At 39.0% G+C, this 25,476-nt stretch overlaps 1 protein-coding gene across 7 annotated transcripts in view; it reads left to right on the forward strand.

The window, feature by feature from the left end:
* Nucleotides 1-25,476, forward strand: part of KAT6B (lysine acetyltransferase 6B) — a 105,386-nt gene that overhangs the window by 30,620 nt on the left and 49,290 nt on the right. For all 7 annotated transcript variants that reach the window (XM_071563410.1, XM_071563411.1, XM_071563409.1 and 4 more), the window contains one exon: nt 23,649-23,757. In XM_071563410.1, coding sequence (XP_071419511.1) covers nt 23,649-23,757 — 109 coding nt within the window. The remainder of the gene's footprint in view (nt 1-23,648; nt 23,758-25,476) is intronic.

A 25,476-nucleotide genomic window follows, 5' to 3' on the forward strand; every position in this document is an offset into this window, starting at 1 on the left:
ATTAAACCCTGAGTGCTTGACCTTGTTCAAACAGTTGTAATTTAATAAGGCTGCTGTCTTTGTGGAGATAGTGCAGCTAATGGGCAAATCCTTTCTTGGCCAGGATTGTGCTTTTTATTGCAGTGGAAAAACTTGATATCTGCTCTTAAAAAGATTTTAATCAGCTGAAATAATAAAAATGAAATAAATAGCAAAAGAAGTTTTGTATGATAGTTGCTAGTCTCAGATTATAGTTGGAGAAGGAATTCCAAAAGATATCTACTTTCTTCAGATGTCTGCAGCATTCTTTTGTGACAGGTCCCTGGCAGTCTCTGTACTGTAGCTCATCTCTTGTCAGAACTTTTCTTGAGGTTAGGAAGCTCTGTTTGTAAAGTGGTATATTTGGTTTGGCCTCAGTAAAGTCAGAACTCGCTGTTTTGTGTTTTGTTTGGGTTTTTTTATGTTTCCCCCTCACCCCCCTGCTTGTGCTGACAAAAGTGTTTCTTTGGCATGTTTCTCAAAAGAACAGGACTGGGGGAAATGAGTGCTTCAGTGGTTGTGAACAAGTGTCACTGTATTAGCTCAGCTTTTGTGAAAGGGATGGTAGTGCAGTAGAAGAAAGATAACCCGTGAGCATCAAAGCAGGTTTGGTATCTCAGGTCTAAATGAAGTTGGGTATGTCATATTGAGAGAGAGAGATCCTGAGACAGAGGAGTTGCTCTCACTCATTAAATGTGATCACAAAGCTGGGAATGAAATGAGAAATAGAAAAACATCAGGGTGTATATCCCTCTAGTTCTGCGTGTATATACAAAGACTTAATAAGAATAGACTGGGTGGACTGGGCAGAACTGTGCTGCTGTTAAAATTTGCCAGCTGCACTGGCAGTTTATGTCTTGTTTACCAAGGTTAGGCTTGTGTAATTCCAGAGGCTACATGTTTTAAATAACAGTACTAAAATCAGAATTAGTTTAAAATAATTTTTACTGGGAAATATAGCAACACTTTATAGCTACAGTGTTTTAAAATATCATATGTTTGTTGCTGAAGAGTATTAGTGTAGCTTAAAAGTACAAGGACTGCATATACTTGCAAGAAAGCGACCACATGCTGTAACAAACGTGTCTCACAATGCCAAACAAAAAATTAGTCATTAAAATCCCTTTTTTTATGCTAGCTAAATATGACTTTTATTCTCAAGTTTAGTAAGATAATTACAATTTTAATCTAATAGAATTTATATTGGTGTAGGATATTATTTTACAGCTTTCTTCATATTCCTAGGATGCAGTTGATAAACATGATACATTTGGATGCTTTCACTCAACACTTCTATTCTAGAATCAAGCAACAGATCAGGATAAGCTTGACCATGCATTGTAAGAATTACAGTAATAGTGACTGATGCCCCAGAGCGGATCCAGAACAGTCATTTCTTCAGCCATTGTTTCCTTTCAAAGGCATTAAAAGGACATAGCAGTTCAGAGTTCTTCTAAACCTTGATGAAGGTAGTTGTGGGTGGTCTTTGATTTATGTAGGTGAAGAAAGGAGAACAAAGTCTAAAATAAGTGCTTTTTCATTTAATAGCTACTTTTTTGGCCCTTTAAGGATTTTGACAGTTTCCATGGTTTGAGAGCTTGATCATGATTTGTCAGTCTTGAGTTTGCTTCTCTGATCTGTCATGACAGTGTTGTGCAGTAACCTAGTGCTTCTGGAACTTGCCCTTTCTACTAAAACTCCAGCATGAATATGAAGACATCAGTAGCAGAAAGTGGCTGTCAGCAGTGTGTTATATTGGGAACCTCTGGCAAGATTTCAGCTTCAATTCCAGTTTATGTTTTTGTAGATCATCTTCAGGTTTTGCTTTGGCTGTTGAAATGTAGCTAGCAGCATTTTGGCACGTCACTATTGCATGGTTTTACCTTAGAAGGCTGATGACATGCTTTGCACCTCCGGTTACTACTAAAAATATGGTTCCCTTTACTGTGGGAGGTTATCTTGGCTATTTGAAGGGTTTTGTAAATGACAGTCTTGGTTCGGTTTTTAAGAACAGGCATCCATTTTAGACTTCATCAGAGTAATTTCATGGTCTTGCAAATCTCAACAGTCTGTTGACTCCTTGTATGACTCCTTGTATGAAATATAGTAAGGTGTTGCCCTTTAACTTAGTAATTCCTGTTTTGATTTCTTAGAATGTGTCTGAAGCCATCTGATAAACACATATGAGGAAGCTCCGTGTGCTGTACTTGTTGTACATGCTAAAAATGTATTTCCCAGGCCTGTTGCATTGTGATACCACAGCAAGCTGGCAGGTTTCTTCTCCTGTCTCATTTTTTGGTAGGACCTGGGGCCTTGCAGATGATTGCCTGTTAATTGCTGCTTGAGTCCTAGATGGGGACAGATGTGGCTGCTTCTTAAACCACAGATGCAGCAACTAATTTTGCTACAGGTCAGAGGCTTGGACTCAGGCTTAGTTGATTTGGATGTGATTGAACCACCACCCCATTTTTCCCATAGACAAGGGGGGGGAAAAAGGTAATTCCCATGTTGTAGCAGATTGTCAGGTTTTGTATGAGTAGGAAGTATCCAGTTTCTGTGCTTCTTTCAACAATGCTGATTTCTTCTGAAGTACATCCATCTTGGATATGCACTGCTGGAACGGGTAGAGATGCTTGAGGTGAATCTGGCCCAGTTGTGGCTCAGTTTCTTAGTATGAAGCTAAATACTTTCAAAATCTCATGGATTTAAGGGATATTTTGTAGCTAAAATAAACAGGCAAATCTGTGATTGTGGTTTTTCTGCTTTTATAGCAATAGAAGCAGATTTTACCATCTTGTTTAAACACAGGATCTGCATATTCTATGCAATTATCCTGCTAGGATAGCCAGACATGGAAAAGAACAATGTGATGTTCTTGGCCTTTCCGACCTCTTCTCTCCCATTCTGTTCCCATTACACAGAACTGGTTTCAAAACCCATATTTTTTTCATTTGTTTGCCTTAATGAAAAGAGCGGTAAAGCTGGGAATTGCTTGATTTTATTTAAGAAGATGATCCAGGAGTCAAATTTAAGCTCTTATTTTTGTGGGGTTTGTTGTTGTTGTTGCTAGAGAGAGACTGAATACAAAATAGGTGGCCTAGTGAGTGGGTTTTGCTTTGGTTGCATGATGTGGCATGTATTCATAAGAGATTAGGTTGGAATCCCTTGTATATACAACTGCCCCCCATCCTCTTGAAACTTGTGTAATAAAAGTGCAAAACGTTATTCTTGCCTGAAAAGTGTACAGTGATATTTTTTCACTTGCAGAGCTCTCCAGAACTTGTAGACTGGTAATAGGAGTGGTATGCTTTCCAGTGGATGGGATGAAAATGTTTAGATTTATGTATGTAGTACTGATTAGAGAAACTTTGTTGTAAGCGTCTCCATTTGCTCTGCCTTCCTGAAAAATCAATACATACATAAGTAATTAAACCAGAAATCAAACTAGGTTATTTCTTTGGTAGGATGTGCAAATAGTTTTACAACTTGTTTGTCGTGACTACAGCTTTGTTTTCTGAAGGTGCAGTTAGCTGTGTGGATTTCGCTGTGTACTTGGTATCAGTGCCTCACTCTGTGCCTGCAGAGCGATCGGTGCCGCAGTGAGTGGTGTGCGGTGGGATCTGTCTGACACAGCTCTGTAACACCAAGCCCGGGGGGGACTGGCAGCATGAGCAGCAGCTTGCTTTTGACAGCAGAATGTCCTTGTTGCTATTGATTAGATTGTTCAGTGAAGTGAAAAAACATTGATCCAGCTTTAAACTGGTAGTTATATGATAATCCTGGAGATGAATGAGTATCAAGTAGAGTATTGCTGGGAGGGGTGGCATGAGGGGAATCCACTATTGGGTTTTTGTGTAGCTACTACGAGGCTAATGATACTTTAAAAATAGATGTTTTATTGTACAGAGCTACACTAAATTAAATGTGGCTAATAAACAAGTGGATCTTTCTGTACACCAGATGCAAATAGCTGTCAAATGACATACGTCTCCTCTCTAATTCCTTGAATTGCTGTTCTCTGTTGCTCTCCAGTCTGGGCACTGAAAGTAATGCTGATATTTTCATTGGTACTGGAGTTAATTCATGTTTAAGTCCCATCTTATCTCCCTGTTACATCCAAAGCTATGTTACTTTTTCTTTGGACAGCTAACTTATTTCTTCCCTCTTTTTCCTTTCTGAAATGTGGATTCTTGGTATATTGTGAGGTGGAATATTAACTTTGAGCTGACCCTTCTAACACTTGATCTCCTGATTCTCAGATATTACCAAGCTAAAATGGATGAATGAGATGGCTTTGTTGGTGTTAATGTTTTCTGGGATTTGAATCTGCTTTGATTTCTGTACTCAAATCTTTTTCTTTGGTATGGATCCGTCTCACACAGCTCACTTAAGGATTGGGAAAGGCACCTTAAATATAGGATAGGAAGACCCTCTTTCCATGTCCTTATTTGATAAATATCAGGTGAGGGGAGGACCAAATACCACCTGGCCAATATTTTGGCAGCAGTAGTGGAGAATGGCAGCACCTCCATATGCCTGGCTGAGAGTTCTGATGCTTGTTGAGCCTGAAATCTGACGTGATTCAGCTTTGAGGGGTGACAGCTTCTCAAAAGGTGCTCCCAATACTGTGCCCTTGAATCCTCGCTATCACTACATGTCACAGGTTTTTAGGGTTGTGATACTAGGGGGTAGAATTAAGGGGCTTGGTTTTGGCAGTGAAGTAAAATTGGAGGAGAAATAGGTCTAGTAAAGAAATGATTGAAAGTAATATTATCTAATATATTGTGCATTTGTTGGTGTGCTTGAAATCTTACTTATAAGAAAAGTCATCATTGTTACTGCAGTTGCTCATGTGCAGGTCAGAATCATATTCACTTGGTCCCATATTTTCACATTCTATACCACCTGTTTCTTTGTGTTGTAAAAACAGTATGTGTTTGATTACAAAAATATCCCCATCAAATAATCACACAATTTATACTACAGATGTACTTTTTCTATTAGATTACTTTCTGGCCAATATACATTTTAGGTATAAAAAATAATTAAGAAACAAAAGGCAATGATAGTTTATTAATAGTAACACCCATTTTAGTTCTTAAAATGTTTTGGGTTGGTTTTGTTGGTTTTTTTGTTTTATTTCAGGAAGGTGTAGTAATAACTATGAGTAAAACCTGTTCCAAACCGGGATGTTCTTTACAAGCCCAAGCATTGAACATTGCTCATACTATCACTTCTACTTTTTCTTTTTTTGTACTTACAAGTGAGAGAATTATGTTGTTTGGGTTTCTGCACTTTAAACTGTTACTTCAAGGCTCATCCCGGAAACACATCTTAACATTTTGTTGCTTACTTTTTTTGGGAGAGTTTTATTTGCATTGAACCTCAGTCTTCCTTACTGTTGAAATGTGCTTTAGTAGCTTCATCCAGAAATAAACGGTACTGAGCTTGAAGGAGCCAAAAGTGATTTCAGTATTATTCCTGTACTACAATACATTATTTCACTGTTTCATCTTGGTGTATTTCTCTGCTGCTCTTTTGTCAGATCTAATATTCTTCCAGGGAGGTTGACATTGACAGGGAAACTTCCCTTGCCTTCATTACCCTTTAATTTGCTACTAAAACATGAACATTTTCTGATCTTATGTTTACCCTGCAGTTTTGCTTTATACACTTGTGATCAGATGATTGTGTATTTAGTTGAGAAACTTGAAGTGGCAAATCACTGTAAGTGCTTGGCTGTAGTTGTTGTCCTCAGTAGCACCAAAGTTGTGATGATACTGCAATAGAACGTGGCTGCACCAATTGCCTCCCTTGCCTTAAATGTGGAATTCAAGTGTCTGCACCTGTGGGAAATACATATTTCCATCTTTCCTACCTCCCTGCTAATCTGGATATAAACCTGTGCTCTTGCCCATGTTGTGTATTTTGTTGCTCTAATAAGGTTTGTTGTGTGTAGTTGGAGGATTTTGAGGACCATTATGTTAGATCAGCTGGGTATAAGTTAATCTTCCATGTTCACAGAAGTTGTTCAGCTGTTTTGTTCGTAGCATCATTAAGTACAGTAACTTTGGAGTTGTGATTAGATTGCTGTTTAGATGTCAGTGGTAAGTTTGCAGCTTTGTTGTGCTGTTCCTTTGCAGAGCTACAACTGAGAAACTATTGGGAAAGATGTAGGCTTAAAAACTGTTCAGTAGGCAAAAACTGTACATAAGACTGCAGTTCTTTAAACTCTTACAGTTTTCTTTGTTAGAGGAGAGATGAGTAGAGTATTTAGAAGGAAATACTGATTCACTTAAACTTGCAACATGAATTACACATACTAAATGTATAGACAAACCCTTTTTTAGAATGTGAATTTTGGAGAAGGTCCTTTCATGCAGTGGAAGAGTGTACATTAGAGCTACATGCTGTTTTAAAAAGTAGTTTCAATGACAGGTGTGTTGTTAGAAACATGTTTAAAGGCTTTAGACTATTGTACCCATTTATTGCTATGCAGAAATGCTCTATCTTAGTTACTTCACCTGAAGTAGCATAGCTAAACTTCAGTACTTTTGTCCACATAAACTGTGTATGCTGAGATATGTTGCTGTAAGAGACAAATGCTGGATGGTTTTTGGACCACTGAAAAATTCCCTTTCCCGTACTATGACCAAAATACAAATTTGGTATTTCTGGTGTCCCTTCACCCCCCAGTCTCATGACCAAATATTTTTATCGATTTTTCTTTGAACTACACAGTCCATACAGTTTTTTTGCTTGCCTAACAGGCATCAGTTCTTACCGGTAAGTGAAAAGGTTTCGTTGCCAGATGATCATGTTTCAGACTGAAAGAAAACGAAGGTATCTCCCTTAATTCTTCCTGATACAGCTGAATGAGTGGAAGAGTCAGTTTAAGAAGTTCTTACTGTTTTGAAGTAAAGCAAGGAAGGATAGTCTAAAGCTGTGGATAGCATATTAGTTTGCAGATGTATTGTCTTAAGAATAGAATTGCTTTGGAATTACTTTAAAATACTGTGTCCAGGGCAAATAGTGAGGTTTTTTCAGAGAAATTATGCTTGCTTTCATTTCTGAACAAATCAAGTGTGGATGAGTTCATGTTGATTAAGTCTACTAAATTAGAGTTTGGAAAGAAGACTTGACAGTCACCTGTAAATTGCTTTATATTGTAGATGTCCCAGAAACACTTCACTTTGACAATCACCACAGTCTTCTCACTCCTGTCTCTGGTGTACTTGGGAGTTTGGGGTGGGAAGGGGGTTCCTTGTCTCTGTGAACTTCTGATCTTCAAGCTGAAAAGTTCCTGGTGTAACTACTGCTGAGAATGAATTAATTTGTTATGTTACTTTCTCAGAGCTGACAGCTTTTGATGAAAGCTGTGCTGTAGGCTTCTCTCCTTTTTTCCTCATTCATCAGTCAGGGTTACATGTCTGTGCTGACGGTGACACATCACTCCCTATGCAGAACTGAGGTCGAGCTGCAGAGTCAGCCCCAGTTCCAAGGGATGGGGTCAGTGCTCCCGGATGCTGCATTGTCTTTAGTGGTGTGGTGAGAAGAGCAAAGAAAAGTCCTTAAAGTTTGGAGTGTTTTCTAAACAGTGATACTTTAATCAGCTATCGAAAGACAGTGTGAAAAGAATCAAATGACAGGTCCAAAACAGAAGCTGAAGCTCTTAATGGAAATTTTTTCTAGCAGCTGTTGGTAGCTTAATTTAGATGCTTTCAATTAAATGGGACTTATGAAAGCTGCACAAAATGCCCTGGTACGTTGTTCAGAATTGTAGTAGAAATAAATTTCAAATGGGGGAATGGGACTTAACTAGTGCAGTAATATGTTTATGAACCCTATAAAAAAAAAGTTGCAGCTCTGACATATTACACAACTGTCAGGTGGTACCCTTTGATTTGTTTGCTGGTAGGTTGTATGCGACTCTTACTTCTGTTTGACTTCAGAGATTTTGCGCTTTTAGGGAATGTGCTTGTGATGATTGATAGAAGGATTTATTCCTGAAAAAATCATGAGGCTGCCCAGAGATCCTTGAACCTCCAACCTTGGCAGTGTTCAGGACTGATAATGAGTTGCTGTTTTGCTGTTGTCTGACTTGACATGGATTTGCGTTTTCACTCTGAATTTATCTCCTCTGGACACAACATAGAAGGTGTGTCCAGAGATGAGTTACCAGAGTATTCAGGGGAACAGTCATCCTAAGAGATGCTGGTTTCTCCCAGCAGGTTCTATAGCTTTGTGTGGGAACTATCCTTGTGTATGTTGATGACCTGAGTATTTAATTACACTTTCCCTCCACCTTTCCTCTCCAAGCAGTGCAGATCCTGTAGAGGATGCTGATCAGCAGACCATGAAGATGATCAGCAGGCTGGAGCACCTCTCCTATGAAGACGGGATGAGAGTTGGGGTTGTTTCATGTGCAGAAGAGAAGGCTCCTGAGAGACCCCACAGCGCACCTTCCAGTACCTAAAGGGGCCTACAGGAAGGCAGGAGTTTTTACAAGGGCATGTAGTGATAGGACAAGGGGTAATGAGTTTAATTTAAAGGGTTCAGGTTGAATTGAAAGGATTGGAGTAATGTTTGGATTAGATATTGGGAAGAAATTCTTTATTGTGAGGGTGGTGAAGGATTGTAACAGGTTGTCCAGAGAAGATTGGGGTGGCCCTCCCTGGGAATGTTATCAATGCATGAAGAGAAGAATTGTAAAAACAGAAAACACTTGCAAGAGTCCTGAATGACTGGAAACATTCCCTCTTCCAGCATCCTCCCTCTTCCTTTTTTAATGGAAGAAAGCAAACTGGTTACTGTATTAATACGTAGCAGTTTCATAGATTTACATGGCGAGTTTTTACAGAGCAAAGTCCCATATTTGCATGTTTGTGTTGGGACATAGGGAGCAGCTGTAAAACCTTTGGGGAGCTGAAATTAACATTTCTGGGATACCAGTTTGATTCCCCCGCGACATTTCTGCCTTCATAGTCTTATTGTATCAGTTACAGTGAGGTTTGAATTCAGAATGGCCTACAGGGGGGATTAAAAGAACATTACCAAGAATATAGATTTTTTTTGTTGATATATTTTTAACGTATAGTTTGAATTAATCACATATTAATTTATTGGCAGGTTGAAAATGTAAATCTGAGATCACTCTGAAATACAGAAGTGATCTGTGCTTGATCTGAGTGCCACTAGATATATCCCAAATGAGAAATAAACCTGCGGCTGTTACAAGGAGGTTCCTGATTTCAGATAAGTGCCACAGAATAAGTCACATGATTTAGGTTTGTTTCTTAAGTTCTATCAATGTAATTTCCATAAATAGCCTGTAATTTTAAAAAAGTAAGAAAGATTAGAGTGAAAAGTGAGTTTCAGTTGCTTTATTCATGAATTTTGGCTTTTAAGCTTTGCTGTGTTTTGAGTAATAAAGTTATAGAGGGAGTCTTGTGCGATATTAATACTTTCCCCTTCCTTTCCCCCTTCTTTCTCCTACTTTCGTCATGTTTTGTCGCTGTCATCTCTCTTCGAGTGTAGATTTATTTCTCATTCAAACTGTTGTTTTCTTTGGCAGGAGCTATAAGCAAGTCTGTGAAATTATGTAATGTCTGAAAAGTTATGTTCATGATTAATTAGCCTATCATGAAACTATTTTGGTGTGTGTGGAATAAGTAGATCATATTTTTTCTTAATTTGGCAGTGGTAGAAGGCACTCTGGTCAGATCAAGTATTAACTATTCCATATATTACCTGATTACATTTGAAACATAAAATATATGTCTTTTTTACTGGTCACTTGCATTCTCTTTAAAGGAAAATAGCTTGGGCTGCAGGTATGCCTTATTTCCCAAATTGTGACATTTATAGCTGTTTGCTTAAAGCTGAGCCACCCCTGAAATGCCATATCCAAGAAAATTTTGCCAGAACTTAAAAAAGGGAGGAATGATATGTCATATCCTGACTGTATGGACATGAGTGGCACAGCTTTCAGATGGCAGTGGACTCAAGATCTCAATGGAATTTTAAGTCTGAGGGAACTTTCTCTGTTTTGTGCTGCAGGGTTTTTCTCTTTACCCCTGGCACTGCTGTCCCCATCCCCTGAAAAAAAAGTATCCAGTAGAGTTAGGTTATATTTTGAAAATAGAAAGATGTAGATGTTACACCTTTGATGTTGACTAGTTTAGTAAGATTTCTTGTTTGTAATGATGACTTCTTGGTTGCATTGTAAGCATCAAAGTAGAAAGAAAAGGCCCCTTCTATGGGTTGGATTATATTGAGTTTTTTATAGTCTGTTACTGAAGTGCTTAGTGCTAAAGTGCTATTTCACAAATCCTTGATTTTTGCAAATTTGAAGGAGGTACTGTGCTCATCCTAAATGTAATTACTCAATTAACTTTGCTGTTAGAATACACTGTATGTAATTTTTTGTTTTCATTAAATTGATGGCATCTTTCTCATGGTGTAGGTATAAATGCTTAGTTGTAAGCATTTTAAATACTGGAGAGTTAAGCCACAAACACACCAGAGCTGTGAATAATATTTTTATTTAGACTGTTAAGAAACAGTGGTATAGGCAATCTTCTTTCAATTCCCCCTTCCACCCCTTCCCCTACCAGCTTAAATGTAATAGGCAAATTTTAAGCCAGTTTTGTTCAAGAGACTTTCATTTAATTTTATATAATAAGCCTACTTGAAAGTCTTTCTAGGAAAAATGGATCTTCTATGAAGCATGTACTGGTTTTGTTCAGAGCTGTTTGAACTCTGGTTTACATCACCTGGCTGGTCAACAGTGTTATGTTCTAATGGAGATTATTTTTGTTTATAAAATAAACTACAATGATCTGGGTTTTTAATTAGGGAATTACTTTTTGATTTGGGAGCACTGTAATTTCTTCATGGTATGTCAGTATTGTTCATGACCTATACATACAGCCCAATATACATAAGCAGGGCCTTAGAGAGCAATCTCTTTCATCTGTTGGAAGTGCCAGCTTCTTAGGGAACTCCCTGGGGTATTGGGCTACTGTGCTTATTCACCTTTATTATCCTCTCCCCTGGATTTCAGCACTTGATCAAGCATAAAACTGCCACCCTCCCAGGTCTGGTATAAAATACGCTGTAGGTACATTTCAATGGCTTTGTGCCTTGAGCTATGGCTTGTAAAGGTAAATGCCTGCGAGTCATTTCAGTGTCTTGGCTGTTGAATAAACTGCTTTTCTTCCTTCAAGAATATAGTTCAGTTCCTGTCAGGGGAACAAAAAAAGAATCTGTTAGCATTTAATCAGATATTTGTCCAACTTTCTCCACCTTCAGAAAGGAGACCAGGAATTACTTAATTTTTAAATAAAGAAGTAAATAAATAATTAGGGTTTTGTTACTTGTATTGCCCTGTAGCTCACCTGGTAGAGAAGTATCTTAGTGCTGATGTCTTTTACCAAATAGAAACCAGTGACTAAGCAACAGCAGGTCAGTGGCCTGGCTGCTGCCACTTGCAGCCCATAGGAGTCTGTGCTTAGCTGTGTTAGTTCTCCAGTACTTGGGGCTCAGCAAGAGAAGTGGCTGTGGGATTTAGTTACATAATTTATATTACATTTGCTCTGGAAATAATTGAGCAGTTACAATAATTGTCAAGTTACATGCATGAGTTAAAACTAAATACTTCTTAAACAGCAAACTAAATCCACACAACAGAACAACAAAACCAGAGTTCTCTATTTAAAGCTTCCATTTCCTAATCATATGAGTGGAAGAAATTCAAAGACAGAGTTCTCCTGTAATCCCATACCAGCTTCTGGGATTTGCAGCCATAATATTTCTTTGGTCCTAATATTTTTCCCTTCAGGTTTTGAGGCAATTAGGCACAATATGTCTTGACTTTCTGTGGAAATTCAGCTACTTCATCTTGAAGTAGAACAGGACCCTCCTTATTTTACTGAGAATTGCATTTCAAACATTAGACCTACTTCTGTATTTAGTATACCACTGTTCAAATCTAGATCTTGCTGACAGTAAACTTGCCCCAAAGTGTAAACTAGATAAAATATGCATATGATCAATTTAATATGCAATTAAACATTTTCCCTGAGCAATTAGCATTGAGACAACTAATAATTATCCTGTGCCACACTGCAAACATTATACGCATTTATGTAGGATGACTTTGATAATAAGTTATGAATAAAAATGTGCATGTATACAAACATCTGAGTAAACACAATATCATGGCAATGAAGCGTGTGCTTTTCGTACTGCAGTTTATTTAATCTGCTTAAAAACAATACCTTTCCCCAAAGAATGTAAAAATTGACATGCCCATGGGATCATGGTCTGCAAACTGCAGCACTGCTTGCTTGCTTGTGATTACATGTGTCACCTGCTTCGTTATACTGGCATTGCAGTAAAAGGTAAAATTTTCAGTTGGAAAGCGCAATCCCATTTGAACAACTGCATATACATGTGACAAGCCCCAATGGATTTCATGCCCAAAGGTTTGGAAGTCTCCTAAACATATGAAAAAACTGAGATACATGAAGACAGTGTGGAAATTTAGCAAGTGATGAGCAAGATACATAGTGAGCTTTATCTCTGAATGAATGCCTACAAGTGTACGTGAAGATGAGATTTTTGGAAGGGTTACATGTTCATGATGTGGATCGTTTTTAACTGCACGTTGTCAAACACAGCTTTGTCAGTGACACAGAAGGTGAGGTCATGATGGGGATAATAATGATATGTAATTGATGCTAAAGTACATAGTTTTTATTATAGGGAGTGCATGGCAAGTAACAGAAATGTGCCATGCTCTTAAGACATTGAGATGGATTTAAAGGACCAAGTTTTGAGGGAGTTCAGAAGAGTTAAAACTCCTTGTTTTGGAAAAAGGAAAAATTGAGCTACATGAAATGGAAATGAAGGAAAGCAAGCCTATTGTTGGTACACTTGAGCTTGTTTTAGGTGCCAGATGGAAGACTGTAATTTGACAAACAAAGAGGTCTCTTAGCCAGAAAGTAGAGATTAAAATGTTCAGCTTTTGAACCAGATGCTGGTCTCATAGTAGGTAAGTAAGGGAACAGAAAGGATGTAATTTGGTGTTAAAAAGGAAAGAAAGTTTTGGAGCCCCTCTCTTATTGAAATATTTCAGATTAGTCTGAAGACAAAAGTTTTATATGTCTTAGGTGCAAAGAAAATAGAACCGAGTTACCTTTATATCAAATCTAACTTAAAAATGTGTTTTGAATTAACTTCCCAGGGGTACCTTGCAGGAGGTGAAAGAAGGGGGCAAACCCAGTTGTCTGACATGGTCTACATGATAGTGCATGGTGTGTTCAGTTTCATCTCTTTGATAGAGATCACTTACAAATGTGTATTCCTGAGGAAACTATATTGCCACAGGTATTAATAAGATAGGTGAATAGTACTAAAAACATTTTTCCCAATGTTCATTTCACTTCAAAACCATTGAAGATAGAATTTCAAGAAGATTGAAGGTTGATTGGCCCAAGGTTATATTTACACAATGTAGATGATGGTCATCAGAATTATGGGAAGATGCAAATAGAAAACTGCAGTGTATAAAGAATGTATTTACATCTTCAGCTCTTGATAATCTGGCTGGTAAGTGTGAGCACCTTACAGTGGCAGGTTCTGTCATTGTGCTCTAATCTCAGTGAAGAGACGAGGGTATCCTTCTATCACAGCCCAGGTATATTAAGAGCCATGGCTACAGAACTGCTTTTATTACTTTAAAAACACTTCTTGCTACTACAGTGGAAAGGTGAAGACAATTTTCAGTTATTTAATCCCAGGTGCAGGACTGAAACAGGAAACTCGCACATTAAATGACAAATTCCATCCTCCCATTCAGGAGAGAAAAGCCTTTTTTCCCCTGTAGTGCTACCACAGTGTGCTGGAACTCACTGGGGTGGAGTCCATTTTCTTCATGGTAGCTACTGTGGGGCTGTATTTTGGGTTTGTGTTGAAGCTTTGTTGATAATACAGGGATAGTTTTTGTCATTGCTGAACAGTGCTTACCCAGAGACAAGGCATCTTCTGCTCCTCACCCCTCCCCTTCAGTGAGGAGCCTGGGGGTGCACAGGAGTCTTGGAGGGTGCCCAGCTGGGACAGCTGATCTCAACTGTGACCAAAGGGATATTCCATATTGTCAGGCATTATGCTCAGTATATAAAGTGGGAGTAAGAAGAAGGAAGTGGAGTACATTGAGCGATGGTGTTTGTCCTTGCAAGTAGCCATTGCTCATGATGGAATCCTCTCCTGGAGATGGCTGAACACCTGCCTGCCCATGGGAAGTGATGCGTGAATTCCTTGGTTTGCTTTGCTTGTGTGCGCAGCTTTTGCTTTGGCTATTAAACCGTCTTCACCTCAACCCGTGAGTTTTTCACTTTAGGTGTTCCAAGTTCTCTCTCCTGTCCTGATGACAGGGCAGTGAGTGAGCAGCTGTATAGAGCTCAGTTGCCAGCTGGGGTGAAGCCATGACACATGAGAATCAACAAAAGATCACATAAGGGATACACTTTAAATAAGTATCAGAGTTTGTTGACAGAAATGATAGCAGGGCGTACCTATATCCAGGGCTTGGTTTTGGGCTAACTTCAGTAGTCCTGTGTATCTGTTGGGACTATGATTTGAAAGCCTCCCTTCTGTAAGTGTGGAGGCTTTAGATTCATTATGTTGAAAATAAAAGCTGAGCCTTTGGAGAACTGGAGACTTATCTGTATTTTTGAACTGCCACTTTGCACCCTCCTCTAGCAGATGTATCCTGTGTTTGCTTTGGGTGATCTGTATTTGCTTTCAACAGAAAGTGAATTTTTAAAATTTTCAGTGGATAAACTGCAAACAAAACATGAGTACAGGATGGTTTATGTGCAGCTAATTAAGGGGACTGGGACAAATGAATACAACTTTCTAGAAACGTATGTGTGTGGTTTTCTGGGGGGCTTTGTGGTTTTTTTGTATCAGGGTTTCTTCCCTGCATGTTGATCAATATTCACTGTGCAGAGCACAATTCTCAGTTGTTTTCTTCAAAGGAATAATAAATTGAAGTTTTGGTTTCGTTTGTAATATGTTGTATTATTTTTGAAAACACAAAAGTCTTTTGAAATGGAACTCAGCTTCTATTTTCATGTACAGGTTTCAAGGAAAAGAGACTTTTGAAGCATGTAGTTCCATCCTGTTTTCTAAGGAGTAATTGCTGCAAGTTCCCCTATTGTAGGTTGTATTGTTTCCCAGTTTGGAAGAGGCAGCAGGAATGTTCCTTTCAGTAACATAAAAAAAGAAACTGTATTTTGAAAACTGCCTAAAACTCTATGCAATTTTATGCCTGTCTTCCTCATTACCGTGCTTGATTATGAAGATGCAGGTTAGTTTTTTGCTATTCAGTTCCATCAGCAGTAGTGTTACTTGCTGACTGCTGAGGTTATTACTAAAGCACACAAAGACATGTGGGAGCTGTGTTCAAGTGCGAGGCATCATGTCCAGGGAGGTACACGAGGTATTTTCCTGTAAGAGCTACTTAAAACACTATAGGAGAGCAATTTGCATTGTAGGCCTGGCTGTGTTTTTCTGTATGGAAAGCAAGACGCAAAGTTTTTTGGTTGGCACTTCTTGGCTTTGTAAAAAAAAAAAAAACCAACAAAAACCCAAACCAAACAAAAAAACCAACCTGAAACCAACAAGTGAAAACCCAAAACATTTAAAAACACTGGAGTGTTGAGGTGAATAGACTTCTTAAGCCTGTTTAAGGAACTGCCAATTTCTTACATATTCTGGGTGGGAGAGTGCTCCCCCCCCTGCTGTTTACTCCAGAAATGTATCAATTTGCATTCACTTTCAGGACTTTCTCACCTCATCAGGAGTGCAGGATGGAACTGAGATTTCCAGTTTTCAAGACATAATGTTTCAAGAACATTATGTGAGATCCGGTCTTTCTAGGTGTGTCCTCAGGATCCCGTTCAGGGTCGTCTGCTGGTTGCTTGGAGTGTGTACACAGAGTGGAGGTCGTGGAACTGTAAGAACGTGCTTTGACCTCTGAGATGTGGTGTTACTGTTGCAGTTGGATGGCTTTGGGGTGTTGACTCCAGGAGCACATGTAGCGTTTTAAATTAACAGTTTGGATAATTTATGTACCTCTGACTGTTACATTGTATATCATAATGCCCAAACAGACGTAACCTTTGGAAGTCTAGGAGGATGTGAGCAGAGAAAGCCACTGTGTAGTACTGAAATTAGCTTTATAGAGCAAAAGAGAACATGAACCTGCATTCTAGCAGTCATGATAATCTTTGAGGGAAGAGAAATTTCAGACTGTAGTTCTTCCTCAACACACACCATTTATGCAAGTTCTTGACTTAAAGGTGTAATCAAGATAGTTGGCACCCTGGTTGGTCCTCTTTTCTTGGAGCTGCCCTTTGGCTGGCCTTTGCTTTGTGCTCTTTGAATGCATGGGCTACATTGAAGTGTGTAGCAGGCCTAGTATTTTCACACTTCTGCAGCAATACCTTGTCAGCATGTTTTGACCATCGTTTGAGTTAATGTGTACCTTTCACCATCCTTTGTGGGCCTGTAGAACTGACATGAGAGCTACTGGATAGTTACTAAGGAGTTGTTTGAAAATATTTGAGTTCAGTTTAATTTAGAGTAACTTAGAGTAACTAGTTCCTGAAATGTGATGGATTTTATTTTCAGATGTGGAAAGTTAAGTCTTTATTACACACAGAATGGATGCAGTAGAGGGATTGCAGCTGAGAGTACTCACAGGATCTTGTCTTGCCTGTGACTGGGTGCAGCTCAGTAGCTGAGACTGTAAATCAGTACCTGAGACTGATTAAGCTTTTGCTTTTCAATATTAATATTAAAAAAACCAGTACTTAGTGATGCTAATGGTGGTGCTTCTTGTTTTTTCAAACTATGGTAAAAAGAAGAGCTCATGAAGGCACTTTGTGAAAATAAGGCATTCTGAGAAAGGGAGCTGCTTCTGTCCCTCCTAAGGCTGTAAATGGGACCAGAACAGTGGGTCTGTATTGAAGGTCATGGCAGTTTCAGTTTTCAATAAAATTTGCCTCTCTGTTAACTCCGTAATTACTTGCATGCTGTCTCTTTTAATAGGGTAACAGAGATCTAATTTCATTTGTGTATCATGAACAACGTGTGTCTTCCACCAGGTTGTCAGATGATGTTGGGGAGTTTCTGGAAAGGCGTTGAGAGGCAGTTGCAAATTGAACAGTTGAGGTTCTTGGTTTACAACTCAATTTCTTGTGAGTGTGTGCAAAACTTTTAATTTCTTCTAATGTGTGTCTAACACTTAATGAGACTAGCACTTGAAACTGTAATTGTGTGTACACAGCTAATGCCTAATAGTTTTCAGACAATCTGTTCAAAGCCTCAGAGTGCTATACTGTGCAAACAGTACTCTTGCTTTGAGTGGGATTTATAGTTGTGAGTAACTACATACTCAAAAGTAAGACTTTTCAGGACCTAATGTGACTTTTTTGATGGGTGGGATGTTAGAACAAGCTAAATGCATTAAGAATTTCATGGCAATTATAAATGTAGCCAGATAGGCACATAAATTCCACAAGCATGGAAATGACAGTAAATAAATTGTTGTTTTGGGCCAGAGTTTTGAGGCAAGTTCTGGCATAAGGTATCAGAAATCCAGCAGACTTTCTACCAAGGATTGAAATTATGCAGTGGCAAAGCCTGTTAGTGTCTCAGAACAGAGAGCTGTGAGTTATTAAAATAAATAATTTATTGGTTCCATAAATGACTTCTAAGTCTTTCCTTAAATATTGAAATTGCAGGGGTTTAACTAAATGCTAACACTGTGTGTTGTTCTGAATTCGTGATGATGTGAAAGGTGTCCTTTCCCATGGCAGAGGAGTTTGGAACTAGAATCTTTAAGTTCTTTCCAATCCAAACCGTTCTATGATTCTCTATTTTTTGTGGACCAGTCAGAATGCAGAATATGTAAACACTGAGAGCAGTAAGGAAAGTGAGTCCTTAGTGTTTCAGACTGTGTAAAATATGCTAAATAGCTGAAACTCTGTGGTGGGTTTTTTCTGGTGGTTTTGCGTTTTCTCAGTTTAGTCAATTACAAAACACTTACTAAAGGCACTAAACCAATACATTTTTGTTGTTTTTGGTCTTGATGTGTAGCACAAACTTATTAAACACATTTTTTATTCTTGTGTTCTGAAGTGACTGAAATGATGAAGCTATAAACAAAATTAAGTGTACATAGAATCATAGAATCGATTGGGTTGGAAAAGACCTCCAAGATCATCGAGTCCAACCCTTGGTTCAACTCTAGTTCATTTACTAGATCATGGCACCCAGCACCACGTCCAATCTGTGTTTAAAAATCTCTAGGGATGGTGAATCCACCACCTCTCCGGGCAGCCCATTCCAATGCCTGATTACTCTCTCTGGAAAGAATTTTTTTCTGATATCCAACTTAAATTTCCCCTGGCAGAGCTTAAGCCCGTGCCCCCTTGTGCTATTGCTGAGTGCCTGGGAGAAGAGACCAGCCCCCACCTGGCTATAACTTCCCTTCAGGTAGTTCTAGACAGTGATGAGGTCACCTCTGAGCCTCCTCTTCTCCAGGCTAAACAACCCCAGCTCCCTCAGCCTCTCCCCATAGGGCTTGTGCTCCAGTCCCTTCACCAGCCTTGTTGCTCTTCTCTGGACCCGCTCCAGCACCTCAATATCCTTTCTGAACTGAGGGGCCCAGAACTGAACACAGTACTCAAGGTGTGGCCTCACAATGCAGAGTACAGGGGAAGGATCACTTCCCTGGTCCTGCTGGTCACGCTATTTTTGATACAGGACAGGATCCCATTGGTCTTCTTGGCCACCTGGGCACACTGTTGGCTCATGTTGAGCTTCCTGTCAATTAGTACTCCAAGGTCCCTTTCTGCCTGGCTGCTCTCCAGCCACTCTGTGCCCAGCCTGTAGTGCTGCAGGGGGTTGTTGTGGCCAAAGTGCAGGACCCGGCACTTGGCCTTGTTGAACTTCATCCCATTGGAATCAGCCCATCTCTCAAGTCTATCCAGATCCCTCTGCAGAGCCCTCCTGCCTTCCAGCAGGTCGACACTCCCTCCCAACTTGGTGTCATCAGCAAATTTGCTGATGATGGACTCAATCCCCTCATCTAAATCATCAATAAAGATGTTAAACAGGACTGGACCCAATACAGACCCCTGGGGAACACCACTGGTGACTGGCCGCCAGCTGGATGCAGCTCCGTTCGCCAGCACTCTCTGGGCCCGACCCTCCAGCCAGCTCTTAATCCAGGAGAGGGTACACTTGTCCAGGCCATGGGCTACCAGCTTTTTCAGGAGTATATTATGGGAGACAGTGTCAAAGGCCTTGCTGAAGTCCAGATAGACCACATCCACAGCCTTCCCCTCGTCTACCAGGTGGGTCACCTGATCGTAGAAAGAGATCAGGTTGGTCAGACAGGACCTGCCCCTCCTAAACCCATGCTGGCTGGGTCTAATCCCTTGTCCACCCTGAAGGTGCTGTGTGATTACACTCAGGATGAACTGCTCCATAACCCTGCCAGGCACGGAGGTCAGGCTGACAGGCCTGTAGTTGCCAGGGTCCTGCTTGCAGCCCTTTTTGTGGATTGGGGTGACATTCGCCAACCTCCAATCATCTGGGACCTCCACAGAGAGCCAGGACTGTTGGAAGATGATGGAGAGTGGCTTGGCAAGCTCTTCTGCCAGCTCCTTCATCACCCTGGGATGGATCCCATCTGGTCCCATAGACTTGTTAGGATCCAGCTGGCTCAGTAAGTCGATCACTATTTCCTCCTGGAATACAGGAGGAGTATTCAGCTCCCTCTCCCTGTCCACCAGCTCCAGAGGCCAGTTGTCTTGAGGGCCACCTGTCTTACTGGTGAAATACATGCATAAAATTTTTAGTGAAAACTCTCTTAAGCATTAGGTTAATCACAGTTATTGTTTAGAATGGTTTTGAAATTATAAATGTTATGAAATTAGATTTTGGTGGTGTACTTTGTACTGTATCATAATAGGGTACATGGTTTTAACACTATTTAGAGCATTGATGGACTGCAGTGGTTGTATGCATGACATTTTAAGGAATTGATTGACTGTGGCAGTTGGATCTGTGGTGCTTAAGTGTTGTTCAATTTCTGCTTGGAAAGTTAAATCAAAAAATAACCTATGTACATACAGGTGCTGAGTTGATGGTCTGTTATTTCTCGATAGTGTGTGTGTATATATACATATTTTTTTAAAAAATCCTGTTGCCTGACTGCTCTTTCTAAAGCTTCAGTTTCTGAACACAACTATGTGTTGGCATAAAGTATGAATTTTCTGTAAATTTGCTCTTACTGCAGTTGGAAATAGAGTTATTAGAACAAGCCAGCCTTTTAAATTTGAATGTACAATTTCTAGTGACCTAGAAAACTAAAGAGTTTTGCAAGTTGTCACTTACCTTTTTTGCAGAATTAAAGGGGTGAAAAATTCTTTCCGTGCACTTAAAGTTTTTGTAATGCAAATATTGCTGTCTTTCTTATGTATCAGCTGAAAAAGTTACTTTGCTTTTAAACTGAGGTGGAAAAAGAAGAAAAATAGTACTAGTTTATCTGGTAAGAAGTGCTGCAGTGTTGAACAACTGACTATACTACTTCCTGTAAGAGAGGAGATAGAATTAACCTTTCTGAAGGCTAATCATTGTGTTTCAAGATAATGATATATGATGGCTGTATTTTAGAAGATAAAATCTCTTTTCCGAATCACTACTTTATAATTCTTGTAGATTAAGGTAGTAGGTGCATTGCTGTTTGATCTACGTTCTGTTACAGTCCAAAAAATGGCCAACACTCCCAGCCCCCCCCCTCCAAAATATTAACCCAAAACCTTAGAGTTCATCCCAACTGAGACAGGTCTGGGCCAGAACAAACATTGCCAGTATGAATTTAGTTTTGCTTTGACTGTGCAAGCTAAAACAATACGAAACTGTTGTGTTTACTGTGCTGAGAAGTGTGTGTGTGTGTTCTTAACTTTCAGTAGTGGAGAGATCGGACCCTGTAATACAGTTATTAATGTAAATGGCTTCAAAATATATATTGGAGCCTGTGAGTTTCCTGAAAACTTGTGTGCAATGTGATAGGATTTGCGAGCTCTTTGTGATTAGGTTTGGTATGGGAACATCAGTCTTTGTAGCCCTGAACTGCCAACAACCTTTGTCCTTTATTTTACCTTCAGTAAAAAAGGGCGGGGGTGGTGGGGGTGGTTTGAAATAGGGAAGTAAATGAATGTTGGCTAATGGCCATGTCTTTTCCTAGAGCAAGAAAAAAAATCTTGGAAAGATAGATGAGATTGTGGACCTGGATTTGAATGATATGTGATGTTTTGTAAATTATTTATCAGAGCAGTCAGCATTTTTTAAATGGCTGGAGCCCTATTATATCAAAGGGAAGGAGAACAGTGTGGTTGCCAAGAAGAGATTTTTACCAGATTTCACTAAAAGAATAATCTTTCTTTTTAAATTATCTATATTAAACTCATAAGCAGCGGTTAAGAAATGTCCATACAATGCTGCGAGTTGTGTTTGAATAGTGCTGCACCATTTTTCTGCTGATGATTATTGGCGTGTTTGTTTGGGATTTTTTTGTGAATACCATTTCACTCCAGTGACAATAAAAGCAAAATGATGGGACATATCTGTTGAATTATGGTATCTGACTGGCAAAAATAGTAGCTAACTAATTTTATTTTATTTCTATGTGCATTGTTGTGAAAACATAATAAAATAATAATAAAAAAATAAAAAGTGAAAAATCCTGCAAATAATTTGTATAACCCTTCCCACCCTTAGAATTACTGATCTCATTCAAAGCCCCCCTGCTAAAATTGGTGAAGAACATCAATAATGTTTTTATTTATTTTTTTGAAGAATGACTATTTGAGAAAGCTGACAGTTTTATAACTTAAACAATTATTTTTTTCTGGACAGAAATTTTGTATTTCAGCTATCCATTTAATCCATAATGGAGATCTTAGTGAGATGTACTGCAGATGATGTTTGTTCCTATTAGTTATAAGAAGGTAATAGCAGTTTTCTTGTGTAGTTACTTGAATAGAACACACATCTCCATACTTAGAAAAAGCCTCCAGCTCTGTTTATCTTTTTTGTATATTTTTAGGGGTATACATGCATGTCAGTATTTCACTAATTGGATTGTGAGGAGTTGAACTTTCTGAGCAAACCTCATCCTCCCGAGGACTGTGTTGTCAGAAGGGGTGATGCCTCGGGATATGTTTATATGGAAGTGTTGTAGGCAGGGGATAAGGGTATGTGTGCTCTTCTGGGATGGGTAGGACAGATTTACCTTGCTGGTGTTTGTATTCTTCAGAATCTGCTGCTTGGCTGAAGATGATCCTAAAGCTTAGTAAGATGGAAGTGGTTTCAATATTTCTGTATTGTGTTGACATATAAGGGCATATCTATGTGTAGCTGATTCCTTCACAGGAATACCCTTAAAAACAAGCATTTCCCACTTGCAGATGTGCAATGGAATACAGATTTATAGGTCAAATGAAGATGGTCTGTCAGCTTCCAAAGTAAAATGAAGGTAAAACCAATCAATAATAACTCTGATATATAAAACTAACAGCATTGCTTACCTAAATCTGGAAACTATGTATGTGAAAGAAACTATTTTAATGTATGAGTTACTGTGAGACTGGCTGCTACAAGCCAGTGTGGGAAGGCACTCTGTTGAGTATCCCACTTGGGAGAAATAGTTGCATATAGTTTTGTTACAGACCTGCTCACAGATAGTCCCATGTAGTCATTAATACATTACTATTTTGGACATTGCCGGTAAGTAGTTTCATTAAAGCTCTAAAATGTAATGCTGAAACTGTTTAATAGGTGTTCAGTCAATCTCTGATAGTTGGTCACATAGTTGATAAGGAGGATGGGAAGTAAATCTGTATCACTTCTGAAGTTCTCTGAAAAGCTTCATGTTTTGCTTCTGGAGATTGAAAGATTTGCATGGTTTTCTATTACAATTGTGTGTCAAAGCTGATGGGACTCATCAGACTGGAATGAATAACCCTTTGTCTGTTGCATCCAGTGTTTTTACCCTAAAATGACAGTTTCAAAGGTGTGAGTTCTATTGGATTTCCAAGTAATAAATAATGTCTTAAATTTGAGAGTTTTTAATAAGTTTCTGTTTTCTTTTGTCAATGAATTGTATTACTGTGTAATAAAGACCAGTTTACATCTTGCTCTGAGCACTATTGCATTTTAAGAACAAGTAATGGAGTTGAAGTTGTCTGTGGAAGAATAGTGTCCCAAGTTGTAATTTTTCCTTGGTTTTGCTAGCACTAGTCTTGTACTGGAAACATTTGTGTGGGTTAGTACACAGGGTTGCTTATTATGGGCCAACTTAAGTTTTATGAAATACCTTAAGATAAAAACTTGCTTATTCCAAAGTTAGTAAAATGGATGTTTATCCAGGTTATTAATATATGGTACAACAAAATACCAGGTAAAAGCCACTGAGGCTGGTGGGTCTTGGTTTGGGTTTGGGGTTTTTTTGCTAGCTAACTCTGTCTATTTCTTTTTAAATCCAGCCACGAGCCGATCCCATCCCGATATGTAGCTTTTGTTTGGGAACGAAAGAGTCAAATCGTGAAAAGAAACCAGAAGAGCTCTTGTCATGTGCCGACTGTGGCAGCAGTGGTAAGTTGGCTGAATTTACAAATACTAGAAATGTTCATGTCAAGTATGTTTTCTAAAAATATTTTAAACCTTGTGAACCTCATCCAGTCTTTGAACATACACAGATTGAGAACTGAAACAAACTGGGCTGGGGTGTATGGAAGAGATTGGGGGTTTTTGGGTAGGTGGTTTTTTTTTTACATTGAGTTTTGCCATTTGGATAACGAGGATAATTACAAATGAGAGGTGTGAATTCATTTCTATGTCAAGGTGCAGATCTGCTGAGTGAACTGATAGAGAACCCAAACTTGTGAAATAGAGAATTCAGTATTGTTTGAGATCTGTATTGGCTCTGAAAACTCAGTTTTGCATTGTGACATGAAATGATGATCAAGAATTTTGCTTACACAGATTTGCAACATTACAGAAGATGAGGAATAATCACACTAATAAAGACTGTGAGCAGTCTGCTGAGGCTCTTGAGTATCCAGTTCATTTTGTTATGAAATTAATCTGTTACTCTAGTGGGCATTTGAGTAATATTTCAAGTAACGTACTAAAGCAGTTGGGCACCTGTTACTTGTCAGGCACAAGGTAATGGCACTCTGCTGATCGTGTGTACCCTGTGTGCTGCAGCAGCTCTTGCACAGTCTGTGTGGCTGTTTTTAATGCAGTTGATTCCCCTGAGGTGAGCAACGAGGATAATTTTGAACACAAATACTGTAGCACACTTGCTTTGTGCAGAACTTGTGCAGGGATGGTACCAGGCATGTTCTTGGCTTAGACTATTGCTGGTTTACAGAAGGATTTGGTGAGAAACCTGGGTAAATTTCTTCCACAACTCCATGCTATAAAACCTTTTCTGAAGCAACTGTGTAGTTCTGGATGGGAATGTTCTTTGATCAGTTTACCTATTCTGAAAAAATCCTGTGTGGAAAATATGCTAGAAGAGGAGTTAATTGGCCAGTATGGTTTGTCAGTTGATTGCACTGCTTTTCTTTAGCTATGCCAGTAGAAAGACTTTTGTTCCCATGGGCTTACAACTGCAGTGGTGTAGATACTTTTAGTAAAGCTTTGCAATGTAGACCATTCCATCCCAGCTCCAAGACAAAATAGCAGTGCTGCTTAAAGTCAGAGACTGATACCCAAGGGACACGAGCAGAGAAGTGGTAGGGTCTGTGTAAGCCAGTGCAACTTTGAGAAGGCTGGAAGTGAAAGAAGAGTTTTGTTGTCTTTGAATTTGGAGTCCCTGTATCATCATTTTGTAGGTGTGCTGAAGATGGCTGTCCCAGCACCTGAGACAGACTACATCTGTACTTGAGTAAAAACAAAACAGTATGGATAAAAATGTGTTTTCAGTTCATCGAGATATGTTTTTGTTTGTGTGCTTCTGAATCTGTCACCCCCATAGTTACTGTATATTTTAGCCAACGTATTTTTTAGTATATTTAAACCAATTATTACACTCTGAAGTAAGAAAATTTCACCCCAGTATGCAACAGCAGACCCCACAGATTTTAAACTGCCTTCCTTTAGTGCTTTATAGATTTCCTGTATTTTCAAATCTGTTTTTTGATATTTAGAAAATTAATAGGATTTGTGCTTGGTTAGACAGAGCTTACATTAATCAGGTGAGCTTAGATATCAGCTATCCTTCTGTTGTGTAATAATCCCCTGGTGGGTCTTGAGACACTTCAGAACTGGAAGTCTTGACTTTCATGGATCAGCTTCTATTTGAAT

Source organism: Pithys albifrons, chromosome 9 (genome assembly GCF_047495875.1).
Source record: "Pithys albifrons albifrons isolate INPA30051 chromosome 9, PitAlb_v1, whole genome shotgun sequence".
In the NCBI taxonomy this organism is placed as follows: Eukaryota; Metazoa; Chordata; class Aves; order Passeriformes; family Thamnophilidae; genus Pithys; species Pithys albifrons.